This window comes from Mustela putorius, unplaced genomic scaffold (assembly GCF_011764305.1).
Source record: "Mustela putorius furo isolate JIRA1106 unplaced genomic scaffold, ASM1176430v1.1 tig00000589_pilon_pilon_pilon, whole genome shotgun sequence".
Taxonomy (NCBI): Eukaryota; Metazoa; Chordata; class Mammalia; order Carnivora; family Mustelidae; genus Mustela; species Mustela putorius.
In genome coordinates, this window is record NW_025421425.1 from 328,724 (window position 1) to 343,279 (window position 14,556).

At 52.5% G+C, this 14,556-nt stretch overlaps 1 protein-coding gene across 1 annotated transcript in view; it reads left to right on the forward strand.

Annotated features, from left to right (window-relative positions):
• The window catches only part of ADCY2 (adenylate cyclase 2), a 293,953-nt gene extending 281,734 nt beyond the window's left edge, over positions 1–12,219 (forward strand). The window contains exons 21-23 of the mRNA XM_045081990.1: positions 3,076–3,190; positions 7,150–7,274; positions 11,409–12,219. Of these exons, the coding sequence (XP_044937925.1) occupies positions 3,076–3,190; positions 7,150–7,274; positions 11,409–11,561 (393 nt within the window). The 3' untranslated portion in view covers positions 11,562–12,219. The remainder of the gene's footprint in view (positions 1–3,075; positions 3,191–7,149; positions 7,275–11,408) is intronic.
• The last annotated feature ends 2,337 nt before the right edge of the window (positions 12,220–14,556 follow it).

A 14,556-nucleotide genomic window follows, 5' to 3' on the forward strand; every position in this document is an offset into this window, starting at 1 on the left:
AGCATTCATGTAAGGTTTTATTGGTCTTTCTCTAGAAGGACAGCATTCATGTAAGGTTTTATTGGTCTTTCTCTAGAAGGACAGAATTCATGTAAGGTTTTATTGGTCTTTCTCTAGAAGGACAGAATTCATGAGTGGAAGATTTTCTTCTGAACCAAGAATGGACCCTCTTTCCTGCTCACGTTCAGATGATCGAGCACAGTGGTCTTGGGTCAGGGGGGGAGGTTTGCCCCCGAAGGGACATCAGGCAACATCTTTTGGGCTGTCATTCCTGGAAGGCAGCCGTCCTGTCACTGTTGGCCTCTGTGGACAGAGTCCCCCAGGACAAGGAATGACCCGGCCCAGGTGTCAGCAGGGCCCACGGCAACGGACCTGCCCAGTGCTAGCCTTCCCGACTCCGGTCCCTGAAACACGTGGACTCATGGAGTGACTCTGCTGCCATTTTCCTTTGTCCTTTGGCCTTGGTTTTCCCCACTTCCCTGTCACCTCGAATATGCTACGTCCACTGCCTCCACCGTCCTGCCCCATCATCCCTACGGAGAGCCTCAGAGCTGGTTTTTATCTCCGCCCTGCGTGGGGGGGGGCTCTCCCCTCCCCGTTCACCAGGGACCTCCCCTTTGACCTTCTGGAGAGCTCTCTCTGTCTCTGACGGAGCTCCCCTGGGGCCCAGAGGATCCAGCACGTGTCCCGGAAGTCGCCACCTGAGCTCCACAAAGGCCCACCTCTCCTGCTTTTATCGCAGGGATTCCTAGTGTCCTTACTGGTTTCCTCCTCTGTCCCCAGCCGAGTGAGGCCCACCCCCCATCCCTGCTTGAATATCCCATGTGTTCTTCTTCCCTCAGAGCCCTCTCCCACTTCAGGGATGTATGAATGGCCGCTCCTGGACATAGGACCCCCCACCCCAGTGAGCATCCCTTGGCCTCGACCTCCCCCCAAAGCTTGACGATGCTCTCGGTTCCTCCCAGACATTTCCTCTTGGCTCCACGCCAGGCAGTGTAAGCGCAGTCCCTCGATGACCAGGCATCGGGTGCTGCTCCTGGACCACACACTGCCATGCTGGGGAGACACCGAGTAACAGAAGACAGTCTGCTCTTGGGGAGCTCACAGGCTAGTGACGGACATGAAAGACCGCGCTGATTCTCGTGCTGAGACGGACACCGGAGAACCACGAGCCCCAGATGCTGGGCAGATCCAGTGGACGGGGCTGGGTCTACATGTCACCCCACATTCTGATGCCCCTAATCAGTATTGGGGCAGCGGGAAACTTCAGGACATGGAATACATTTTATGAATTATGTATGTATGCTAATAGAGAGTCAGTGTTTAAAATGTAACCAAAAATAGAAATATTAGAAAGATGATCTCCAAAAGGAATTACAAACATAATTAGGTGTTAGAAATTCATTGTGAATATAAATTAACAAATATGAGTTAATAGTCACAAATATAAGTTAATAGCAAATAGGAATAGACATTCCCACTTACCTTCATTGGAAACCTTGAACTTGTCCTTTCTTTCGGCTCTCTCTGTGTGATGTGTGATGACTGTTCCTCAAGAGATGAGAAATCGCCCGGGGCCGGGAAGGCAGGGAGTCGTCGCCCTGTGTTGGTCGGCTAGGGTTCTGCCGTCACAGAGCACCACAGACTGGAGGCTTAAGCAACAGAAATCTGTTGTCTCCCAGTTCTCCAGCCTGCAGGTCAGAGGCCGAGGCACTGATGGGATTGGTTTCTTTGGAGGCCTCTATCCTCGCTGTGTAGACACCCTCTTCCCCGTGTCTTTGCGGGGTCCGCTCATGTGTCTGTGTCTCCGTCTCCTTTTTCGAAGCACACGTGTCATACTGGATAAGTCATACCAATGACCCAATTTAATCTTAATCCCCTCTTTTTTTTATTTTTAAATTTATTTTTTATTTATTTTCAGCATAACAGTATTCATTATTTTTTCACCACACCCAGTGCTCCATGCAGCCCGTGCCCTCTCTAATACCCACCACCTGGTACCCCGACCTCCCACCCCCTGCCCCTTCAAATCCCTCAGGTTGTTTTTCAGAGGCCATAGTCTCTCATGACTCACCTCCCCTTCCAATTTACCCCAACTCCCTTCTCCTCTCCATCTCCCCTTGTCCTCCGTGCTATTTGTTATGCTCCACAAATAAGTGAAACCATATGATAATTGACTCTCTCTGCTTGACTTATTTCACTCAGCATCATCTCTTCCAGTCCCGTCCATGTTGCTACAAAAGTTGGGTATTCATCCTTTCTGATGGAGGCATCATACCCCATAGTGTATATGGACCACATCTTCCTTATCCATTCGTCCGTTGAAAGGGCATCTTGGTTCTTTCCACAGTTTGGCCACCATGGCCGTTGCTGCTATAAACATTGGGGTACAGATGGCCCTTCTTTTCACGACATCTGTATCTTTGGGGTAAATACCCAGGAGTGCAAAGGCAGGGTCATAGGGGAGTTGTTCTTAATCCCCTCTTTAATGACGGAGGTAAAAATCTCCAAAAACAAATTTTGAGGTATTGGAGGTTATGAATTTGGGTGGACACAGAGCACCCCTCTCCTATCAGGGCAAAAGGAAGATGTGGTGTTTCCAGAACCGGAGGGAGCTGTGGCGGGTGTGGAGTGGGGAAGAGGAGGAATGGACCCAGCCCTCCCCCCTGCACCCCCGGACCCTCCCTGGCCCCTCGCGTTGGTCAGTCCCACAGGAGGCCCCAGCCCGGTGGAGAAGGCGGGGAGATGGGTGTGGGAGGCAGCGGGGATCCAAGAGCCAGCTCTCCTGGCAGTCTTCTGTCTGGGTGTCTGTCTGGGTGCTCCGTGTCTCCTAGGTCTCAGGTCTCCTACGGCCACAGAAATGAATGGGGGCACAAGGCCTCCTCGGGCGGGGGGTAAACCCCACAGGACTGGGGCATTCTTCCTGACGGGAGCCCGCCTTGCGACCCAGGGACTGTCTTCCTGCCCCTTGAGCTCTAACCCCCACCCCTGCTGCTTCCGTCCATAGTGTATACGGGCCACATATACATATTTAGATATTTAAATATAAATATTTAAATATTTGTATCCATCCAGGAGCCCGAGCGGCAGTACATGCACATCGGCACCATGGTGGAGTTCGCCTTTGCGCTGGTGGCCAAGCTGGACGCCATCAACAAGCACTCCTTCAACGACTTCAAGCTGCGCGTCGGTACGTGCTGGGACCATCCCGCAGCTGTGGCCGCGGCTCGGCGGGGGACCGGCTGGGGAGGGTCCGGCTGGGGAGGGTCCGGGGAGAGCCAAGCCCTGCGTCTGAGGGGCAGGAGGGCCAGATGGGGGGCGGGGAGGCTCAGGGAAGTGAGGAGCCCCTGAGACGCTTTTGTACAAATTAGAAGACAAAACGGCCTTTGGTAGGAGCCCGGCTGTGAGCGCTGACAGGTCCTCCCGCTGCATTCCAGCCGCGCTGCCTCACCCCTGCGGCCAGGGTCCCTCTGCAAGCCCTGCGTGCGGCCTTAGGCCGGCGGCACAGCATCGACTGTAAGCCACCCCATGAGTTTAGGGACCCCTGCCAATGAAATCAGCACCTGCCATGGGCTGGGAGATGCATCCAGGCTTGGAGATCCAAAACTTTTATTATTTATATTTAAATATCTAAATATATTTAATAACATTTAATATAGTTCAATATAGTTATATATAAATATGTATTTTAATATATATTTATATATTTTATAATGTAATTGTAATGTAAATTATAATTTTATTGTGATGTAAATATATATATATATATATATATATATTTTTTTTTTTTTTTTTTTAAGGCATCTTAGAATTGTTGAAATAGTCACACACCCCTGGGGGTCACAACCTCCAAGAACCCTAAACATGTGTCCCAGGTTCTGAAATACCCACAGCTTTTCTGATTGCATATTCAAGCCAACTTTGTCTAAAAGTATTTCTTTAAAATTCTTTAAAACACTTAAATTCTTTCTAAATTTCTAACGTTTGCTAGTAAGTTCTTCCCTTACTTTAAGTTGACTCATGAGCATGTTTCACGCTTACTTGCGTTTTTCAAACGTCTATACACATAAAAAGTGTGCTTTGAGCCCTCAGCGCAGTGCACCGCCGTCTGGCCGGGGTACAGTCGTGGCCATTCGTGGCGGGTGCGGGTTCTTCGACCCTTTTATGTTCCTCTTGGCCACACATTTTGCTTCTTCTGAAAGCCAGTCCACATACGAGTAGGTCTCATAATAAATTCCATTGGAATGGCTTTCCATTTCATTTGCATACAGATTTTCACTTAAAAAAAAATCCCAATATTTAGAGTGATTTTCTTCCTTTGCTGTGCATATGTGCTGAATTTTAAAACCCGGGCGTATTTTACGGGTCTGTAGCTGAAGGTGCTCGTCTGTGCTGTTAAGTGTCCTCGCCTGGACGCCTTTTCCTTCCGACTTCCTCGCCTGTGGGCCCAGCTGGGCTCGGGGAGGCGCTGCGTTCCCAGGCGGTGAGCAGGGCTGGGCAGGCGGGGGCTGCCCCACGGCCTGCTGACCATGTCGGATTCGGAGGCGCCCCCTTGACCCTAGAGCCTCCTGATTGTTTTGGCAGCTGAGAGAATGAGCTCTTCAAACATCAAGCGCTCTCATAAAAAGAAAAATTAAAAAAAAAAATCTATTACCTGGGGGCATGACGGGTGTGTAGAGAAGCATTTACAGACAAAACAGCACCACCCTTCCCTGCAGGGTGAGATGCGGACAGCTGTTCACTGGTCACCTGCGTTACATCCCAAAAAAGCAGTTTCCTTGGTCTAGACCATAACCGCATTTTCCAAATTAAGGAATGGAATCGACGCTCTTCGGCAGGAATTTGTTGAGTGTTTATTTACTCTGCTTATCGAGTAACAAATAGTATCTGCACACTCACTCCTCGCACCAGCTCTTGGGGATTTCCTAGGAAGCCTAAGCTCTGTGTTTCACAGGCCTCGGGGCTGCCTCTCCCCAGCCCTGGGCCTCACTCTGGGGGCGGTTTGGCTGCTCTTGGCTGCACTTGGCTGCGTGGCGCCATCCAGTGGCCATTCGCGGTAGGAACTCGGGAGAGTAATATTTCCCCAAAAAATGATACAAGTAAGAAGAGATGAATTCACTCCTCAGGTCCTTTTCTGCAGGGCAAGCTACAGAATCAGTCGGTTAGCGGGGCCAAGGTTCGAGCACATCCCTGCACTAAGTAGACTGACCCGGTGCCAGGAATCAACCCAAGCTTCCCCCCACCCTCCGCCCCCGCCAGGCGCTGACCAAGCAGGACTCAGCAGCCAGCAGAAAAGCTGACGGCAGAGAGGTTCGAGAGCACCAGCCAGCAGCTAGAATAAATTATTTGGGGTGTCTAAAGCAGAGTGTGAGCTTTATTGTGTACTCGGCAAAAGCAGAATTTCTTGCTCACTTCTCGCATACCTTCAAAGATTCTGTGGAATCGTGTTCACAGAACGGCGTCCTACTCTCCTTCCTGCCCGCCTGTCCGTTGCAAAGAGGAAGCTTGGGCTTAGGTCTGTAACCAAGGGTAGCACGCTAAGCAGTTCAGGAGTGGGATATGGGATCGCTCAGAAACACCCTCCTTAACGGATGCAAGGTGACCCCGCAGTGAGGCCGGGGTCTCAGAGCCAGCAGAAAATGTAGGGGCACAATCGACCCATGTCTGTATTTCTGTTTCTATTTCTGGGGCCTTTCTCCACACCACTCCCGTGAGACATGTGGGTCTGCCTGTTTGGACTGAGATGCTGGGCAAGGACTCATCCAGCCTGGAGCACTGGGTGGGGGAGGGGCCCGGCCTCTCTGATTAGAGAAGCTGATCAGACTTCCAGGGCTTCAACGCACCCGGAGCTCAGGTGTCTGCATGTAATAACCATGGGCTTATAATCACGGTTCCGAACTGAAGGGGAAGTCACGGCCACCGTCACCAATGTCGACAGTGGTCTTGGGTGCCCGATTATCTGGGAAGTCACATGGGCCAGCTGGGATAGCAAGAAATCCGTCCGATCAGTGGGGTCTTGGCCATCTGAGCTGGAAAGTAGTGACTCCGGAGCTTCTCCGGCAAACTTCTGGGGGGTCTCCCTGGGGAATCACGGTTGGTAAGGAGACATATGCCAGAGGTAGGGGTGTCCTCAGTCTAATGGAGGCAAAGCTATAAAGAGCCCAGCTTCCAGGGGGCAAGAACCCACGTACCTGCCCACCAGGGGCCTGTCTACCCAAAGATCCCTGCAAACTCGAGCCTCCGGGGACCCTCCCTTGGCTTATCGGCTGCAGCCTCTTATGGCAGAATTCCCTCACATCTGAGTCCATATTGCCCCTACTAAGATCTGTTGTTGTTTCGACGCCGACGTGGGTAGGCGGCCTCAGCAGCGCAGTGCATGTTCAGGGAGTCCTTTGGAAGGTGGTTTAGCCCAGCACAAACATGTTCCTCTGGAATTCAGTAAACTTGCCATTGGGACATTATCCAAGGCAACAGCCCTCAAGGTGGGAAGAAGCCTTGGGCATGGGACACGTGTGGCAGATAAGATGGCGGCGTCCTTGCAAGCAGGGGCCATGGAGCCACCTGTCTCTGCCGTCTGCTGCCTGTCTGACGGCCGTCCTCTGCCTCCATGCCCGAAGCTGGAAGTGAGGAGGACAGTAGCCACCCTATCAGGCTGTTGTGAGAAGCACAGGGGTTTTTACATATAAAGCGCGTGGAACAGCGCACGGCAGGTGAGGACACATCTCTGGTGTCTGGTGAGGGGCGTTCAGCGAGATGGCGGCACGGACCCCGAAGTCCAGCAGCAGCAGAACTGCCACTCACTGCTCTCAGGGTCGCTATTTCAAGCAGAAAGACGTGTATTTCAAAATTAACACTAACTCCACAACTATTGGGAAATACAGTGATCGTCACTTGCCTAAGATTATGTAGCAACATAGGAAACTATTATGTTGGGTTTTTTAAAAACATAACAATGGAATCATAATGATATATGGGGACATAATCAAGAATCAAGGTTAAGAAGGGAAAAGAATGTTTTTCTTTGCTTTAGAACCCCATGGGTTGAACTAATGTTTGTTCAGCAACAATGATTCGGGAATATCCTTGTGAAGCTTTTCTGTTTAAGACGGTGGCTGTGACGTGAATCTACCTGGCTCTGCTGTGCTACAGGTATTAACCACGGACCTGTGATAGCGGGTGTCATTGGAGCTCAGAAGCCGCAGTATGATATCTGGGGCAACACGGTAAATGTGGCCAGCAGGATGGACAGCACGGGCGTGTTGGACAAAATACAGGTAATTCAGTGTGCTCTGTAAGCATCGATCGGTTCTGTCCTCTTGAAACCACAAATAAGTGTAATAATGTTAATAACATACTGAAACAGAGAGTCTTGAAACTTACTTAAATCTTGAGGAAACCTCAAAACACATCGACATGAAAAGAAGTCCTTTTTTATTGAGGAAAGGTTAATTCATTTCTGTACTCACTCTTAGCAATAATTTAGGAATGTAATAATATAAAGATTATCGCCTTGGTGAAAGTCAACAATCGTGAAAATCAACTTGGCGGTCAGATACTTGAGCGTGAAGTCAGGGCAGGACATGTTCCTCCTCTTCCGTCTCATGGCCCAGCACCTCAGAAGTTGCTTTGCCTGGGAGAGGGATAGTATAACCAATACCAGACATAACCCCCAGACTTCCTGTCCCGGTGGCTGAATTAGAGGGTAGTGGAATAGAGCCCACTGGGGAAAGGCGGGGGGTAGGATTCTGGGTGATAGGTAATAGCAGTGCCAAATCCGACCAGCATGGGGTTTGGTTCTCTAGAGTGATGGGAAAGTGCTGGAATCCACCCAAGGTAGGATGCTTGAACATGGTACCAGACATCTAGAAGGAGAGACTGACTTCTAATGAGAAGAATGTGTGTGCGTGTTTCTGCAGAACTTTCAGTTTGCCTCACCTCCAAAAAGCAGTGGTTCCACATGTCACTCCAACTCCTTATATTCTGGAAGATAAACTCCTGCCACATGGCAAGTTTGTACGAAAACCGTTGGACATACACTTTTTCTTGTGTTGGTCCTTCACGAAGTCCGTAAGTCCCTGTTCTGTGTGCCTCGGCTGGGCTAGGGCCCTCAGGTATAACCGTGCCTCTAACATTGTGGCAGAGACTCCGAGTTCTCTACTGACTTTCAGCAGGAGACGCGCTCCCACGTCGTCAAGAGCGGGTCTTCATTCAACCTCCACTCACCTGCCCCTCACGCTCCCCACCCCATTCATTCAAGAGGATTCCATTCCTGTGAGCTTCCTAGAGCATATCCCTAATTTTTATGTGGAACGGGCCCAACATCACTTCTCAGTGTTCATCTTCTTCCAGCCAGATGATTAGTCAACTGTCGCTGAAAGTGAGCGACCGAGCGACAGCGAGAAGGCGGAGAGGACAGCTGACATGGGGAGGAGCAGCCGGGGCTTCCCGGCCAAACCGTTGTTGCCAGGGAAGAGAGCCGGTTGGCTGTGCTCACGAGAGCCAATCCAGACGGAGCTGTCACAGAAGTGGGGCTGAGCAGTGGTCACTGTCTGAGGAGACGACCCGCTTCCCCCCACGAGGGGCACCGGCCGCCGTGTTGACAGTCCAGCTGCACCGTGTGCTGAGGCCACCACGGCCTCTGGGCCTTCCTGCCCCTGGGTCACCTGTTCCCCCTGCGCAGGAATGTTCCAGCAATCCTGGCCAACAAGACGTCTTCCATTTGGTGTGGGAGAGGGTGCTCCTGTCAAAGATACACGTTCCCACATGTAGGCCGACCCAGGCCCCCTGCCCACGCCTGCAACATTCAGAAGACGGATTGGTGACCTTAACAAGCTGCAGGACGCTCCAGGTGGTTTTCAAGTACTTGGGATAAGAATCAAAAACAATTTAAGAGCGGCTGGTCAGGGAGAGCGCTCCCTCCTGGAGCCCGTAAAGCCCCCCAGATCAAGGCTTCAGATGAGCCTGAGCTCCCGTGTGTCTCCAGGAGGATATTGGCCCTCGTAAATCTCCGGGTGTTTTGGGGCTGAGCAGCCCCGGGAGGGTCTCTGCTCGCTTGGAGCCCAGAGGAGACGAGGCGGGTTTCTCGGCGGGAGAGCAGCTCGCCGGCAGGTGTGTGTGCTCACGCAGCACGGCAGAGGCTGGTGTCCACGAGCTCCTTCTCCTGAACGCACGTGTTCCCTCCACCTCCAGTAGCTTTGCGTTTCCTCTTATGTGCACGAAAAGTGGTGAGCGGTGCTGAGGTCACTACAGAGCCCCTCCCGGGCCTGCGGACCAGGCCGTTTGGATCAGGGAGCCTCCCACTCCCCCGAGCCTGCTCGCCTGGAAGCCCAGACAGCAGCAGAGGAAGCCCACGGCTCACGCAGCCGGGCTTCCCTTGCACTTGGACACTAGCCAGGGCTCCTGCCAGAGACAGCTCCCTGCTGCTCCATCCCAGGATCGGGGGCTGGCGTCCCGCACTCCGGCAGCTAGCTCACGGACGCCCGGGCCGCCGCTCCCCGCCCGCAAACACCTCAGCCGCTCCGTGAACCCCCGAGGCTCCAAAAGATGTGTGTGTTCTCTGTGGAAGGTCCAAAGTCAGATGCCTGTAGGATCCTCTAGTTCTGACAGGCCCTGAGAACTCTGATCACGAGGACGTATCTGTAGTCGGAGTTTCTCGGCTATGTCCAGGGTCTTCCGGTTCCAATCCGGGATGGAAAGTCCGCCTGGGCTGGGGCTTCGCCTGTCCTCCCCCAGGACTTGGAGCCAGCCCTAGAGGAGGGGAGGATGTGAGCATCTGGCACCTGCGTCCCCCTTCTCTTGCTCTGGTCATAAGGGTCCCAAAGACCCACACCGACCCCTGGGCTAGGGGCTGGCCACGGGAAGAGAGTGATTTTTCTAGCTTGTTCCATCAACCTGCCCTTGAGACCTTTATACCACACAGTTCATCCTTATTTCTGGGGGGCCCTTGGGCACCTTCCTGGGTTCTCCTGTGGTTTTGCTGTGCTCCTGCTCCGTGCCCTGACAATGTCTGCCCTGGACCCCTCTCAGCCACCAAGCCCACGGAGGCTGTTTCACCACAGGGTCCTCCAATGGTGCCTGATCCAAAAGCAGAATTGTACGTTAGATAGCCTTGCTGTGCCGTCCACAAGCCCGTCCAGCTCGCATGGGTCACCCACACACTTGAGGGGACTGCCCTCTCCCCCACGCTGGTGCCACATCCATTTTCTCCGATGACGCAGGAGGAAATCCTTCCTCCCCTGCTCTCTCACACCCTTCCAGAGTGGCCTGACTAGACAGTTCGGGAAAAACAGCTCCCCCACTCTCTGTTCAAGACCCAGATACCTCCGGGGGGGGCCCGCCGGGGGGCCGTGTTCCTGATGGGACGGTCTTCTCCCGCCTCCAGGGCCGAGGCCTGTCCTGAGCCACATCTCTTCTCGCCTCACCTGTTCTCTGCTTGAGAAAGCGCCATTAGCAGGAGGCTTCCCAGCATTCGAGCAGACAGACCCCGGCAGGCCTGGGCGGCCCTCCCCAGACGTGGGCCCCGAGCAGAGCCCAGAGCACACATTCAGGCTAAGATGGTGTCGGGCTCAGACAGGAGAGCCGTCCGGCCCGGAGCTTCCCTGCCCCGCGGCCCCCAGCAGGACCTGACTGCAACTCTGCGGTTAGGCTGCCAGCCCCCGGGGCAGCGGCAGGAATCACCTGCCCCGTCCCGTCATCGTCGGGCTGCAAAGGAGGCCCCAGCCCTGTTAGCCTCTCACAGCCAACTCGGTGAAGGGAGGGAACCTTCAGGACCTGACCCGGGTCTTGCCCAACGAAGGCTAGTGTGGACTCCTAGTGTCCTTCCGGTCTGACTCTCGAGCATTCAGCCAGAAGCCGGGGGCGGTCTGCACGAACCCACAGACTTCTCAGGATGCCCTCCCCCACCAATTAAAGTCTGTTACTCAGATTTATGACATCGTGAGATGACATTCATGACCATTTGCAAAGATTATCCAGAATCCCGCCACTCCAGCACACCCTGAGCTCCTGTCTTTTCCCCAGGTCTCTTCTATGTGAATACGCCATCCTCACATAGGAGAGATCATAGCATGGGTCTAGGCTTCATGCTGCCTTTGGGGTGAAGCAGATCTGCTTATTTCACAGTCTCATCCACGATACGGATCACGGTGGCGTCACGGTTCGTCTCCCCCCAGAGATCACTTGACTTTTAGGTGGTTTATAGTCTGTCACTGTCGCAGCTCAAAACCATACATTATCCTTAAAAAGCTCTCCTTCCTCTGAGTTATTCTCTCTCCTAATTTCTCAGGAGTGGAATGAATGAGTCAAAGAACAGGAGTGGCTTTGGCTCTTGATCTTTGCGGTGAAGGGACCTCCCAGAGGCGGTGCGGCACAGACACTGACCACTTCTTCATCTGTCCGTGTGCTTCTAGGTCACCGAGGAGACAAGCCTCGTCCTCCAGACCCTGGGGTACACGTGCACCTGCAGAGGAATAATCAACGTGAAAGGCAAGGGCGAGCTGAAGACGTACTTTGTAAACACAGAAATGTCACGGTCCCTTTCCCAGAGCAACCTGGCATCCTGAAGAGTTGCCTTCACTGGGGCAAGAAGACTCTATTTTGGGGGAAGGTACAACGCACTTTCTGACCGCAAACTTTTGTCCCTCGTTTTTGATGTGCGTGCTCTGTTCTGTCCTATGGAGCCTTTTCAGACTCGTTCCTATGACCCTGGTGGCATTTCGTTTGGTGTGTGACGTGTGCCCAGATCGCTCTGCCACTTGCACTGTGCTTACTCCGAAGCAGAAGGAAAAGGAGTGTGTGTTACAGGAGAAACGCGTTCGACGGACTCACAAAGACGGCGGACGTGAAATAAACAAAAATTCTTAAGGCAATAAAACTAGGGGGTGTATATTATCTTCCGGTGCATGTTCTTTTCTGGAAAATATGGTAGCTCGCCAACCGCATCTGCTAGTCTGATATTAAACACACAGTATTTGTGAATAAGTTGATTTCTGTCACCCCACATGGGAGTTGACTGTGTTCACCCACGTGTCTCATCGCCAGTGGCTGTCCGTGGGCCCCAGCGGGACCCGTGGTCCTGTTGCCTTGCTCTGTCGCGTCTCGTGCCATCCGTCTCCAGGATTAGTTCTCACAATCTAGAACCAGTTTTGTACCAAACGCGTCTGATGTTTTGATGCCATTGTCTTTTGTAAAGTTGATTCATTAAAAGTTTTATGTACTTTGGTTTAGAATCTGTATCTTCCCCCACCCCCCACCCCCCCGTTCTGCCCTCTCCTCCGGGTTCACTCCAGAACCGGGATTTGCTTTCCCTGCTCCTCTGACGGTTGTGACAGAAAGAGCTCCCTGGAAGCAAAGGTTAACATATCCTTGAGTGATTCAGATCAGGACGAAGTCCGTGAGGCAGATTCCTGATTCTGCCACTCTCTGGAAATGCTCTGTGGGTCCCACAGTCTGGTTTTCACTTGGCATCTCTGGAGAACACTTTCTGGGAAGTTACGGTAATAGTGAAAGAATTCTCTACCAGCAGCAATGCCCTCTCTCTCTGGCCACGTGCTCTGGTCTGCAGCCCTCACCGCGGGCTGTGGGAGAATAAGTTGGCACTGACTGTGTACCTCAGAAGCCCACCACAGTAGTTTGAACTCACCGGGAGAAGCTGCCAGGCCCCAGAAGATACGTGTTTATGTCTGAGGAGGCTTAAGAGGGCACAGAGCCAATGTTCCGCATTTTTGAAGAAAGAAGACTTGGGGAAATTTGTTCATGTAAATCCAACTCTAGAGTTTGAGGGCTTTTCCTTCACATAAGGAAACCGTACTTTGCCAAAGGGTGACCGAGAGAGCGATCGTGCAGAACGCGATGTTAGAAAGCAGAGCTACAGGTGCCTACCCGGCTGGGCACGCCGGCTTCTCCTCCCGGCTCAGGGCAGGCGTCTGTGAGGCACAGAGGACCCCCGAGCAGTCAGGGACAGCTTGTTCTTGGGAACTCAGACCCAGAGCACAAGCCCTGTTTTAATTCCTGACTGGCCGCTTACGGGCTGTGTGGCTGGGAGGGTATCTCTCCTTTTCTCTTTAGGGGTATTTCCTCTTGGATAGCTTCGGGTCTGAGTCAAAGAGCTAATGACCGAGAGAGAGCCTGGCAGCTACCACCAGAGCCACCGCCAGAGCCAGGATTTTAACTCCGACTCAGATAAAAGCATTTCTCGAAACTAGGAACAGGCCTCCAAGTGGGAATGCAGCATGACTTGGTCCGTTACCTGCCTCGGTGAGGGATTTTTTTGATCCTATAATTATATGTCAGCACTGGCCTTCATACACCGAATTCTCATAAAGGTGACGGAAGGAAAAAAACGCATGTCAGGGCCCCTGTCTTTGCTCTAACAGCGATCGGAACTAGGGAGCCCTGGGGTTTCCGTGACATGAGACTGGCCTTCTGTGTCACTCGTAACCGTGGTCGGCAGCCATATCCCGGGGGTCCTTACTCCCTTAGAGTCCTCAGCACCCATCCCAGGCCGCGTTAGGTCACCTCCTCTTAGCGGGCACCCACCATTGAGTGACTGGCCAAGTGCACTTAAGCATGGCTCTCTGCCCCCACCAAAGATGTGCTGAATTTGATGAAAAGACCTCAAAAGGAGACTTGTTTTTTCCCAAAACTGAACTGCCAGGCTTACCAAACTAAACTGTTTTTGAGCCCTAAAGCAATCGAAGTCATTATCAGAGTCCATCTTGCAAAGGTCTGCACACACGGATCATTGAAGTGTGGTCCCCGACCAGTGGGGGCGGAGCCTCCCGGGCACCCGCACATTTCCTGACCCCAACCCAGACCCGCCGAGTCAGGAGTCCCGGCCGTGGGGACTGTTTAGATAACACGTTCTCCAGGAGGCTCTGGTCCCCAGTCTGAGCCGCCCTGTGCTTTCCAACTGACAAAATGGGTGTGGAGAGGCCCAGGGCCTTGTTCAGTCTTCCCAGCGACCAGTGGCCAAGACAAGCCTAGACTGCAGACCGGCCAGCTCCTTAAATCTGAAAGCATCAAGTCTTCATAATAAGCTCCGAAGCGACAAACATTCCTGTGAGCAAACCCTGCAGATGGCCGGCAGCCCAGTGACCTTGGTAGCAAGCAAGCTTCTCTCCTCAACGCTTTCCTTAACCGTCCAGTCTTGCAGAAAGCTCTCTCTCAGGAAAATGGCTTGCATGTGGCCCCATTAAACCTGCAGTGTTGCCTACATCTGTTTAGAAATGTCTGCGTTGTCCCAAATCCTCCACGATGCTCCTTGTCCTCGGTGTGTTGTGCTTTCCTGAGTGCAACCTCTCTGCCTGCCAAGAAAGACGGACTAACCATGGAGACTGGATACATCGAAACAAATTCTTTTATTATGTTTCCCTTTCAGAAGGTGACTGGGCACTCACTGGCTTTAAGTTGTTGAAGTCCAGATGCCAACAGAAATATATTTAATTTTTCCCTGATACCTAAGGAACGCAAGACCTTTTGAAACCTTGTCCAGTTCAGGCCCTGCTTTTTAAAAGTAGAAGGTTAAGGGAGTAGAATCTGACTTTAAATAACTGAAAA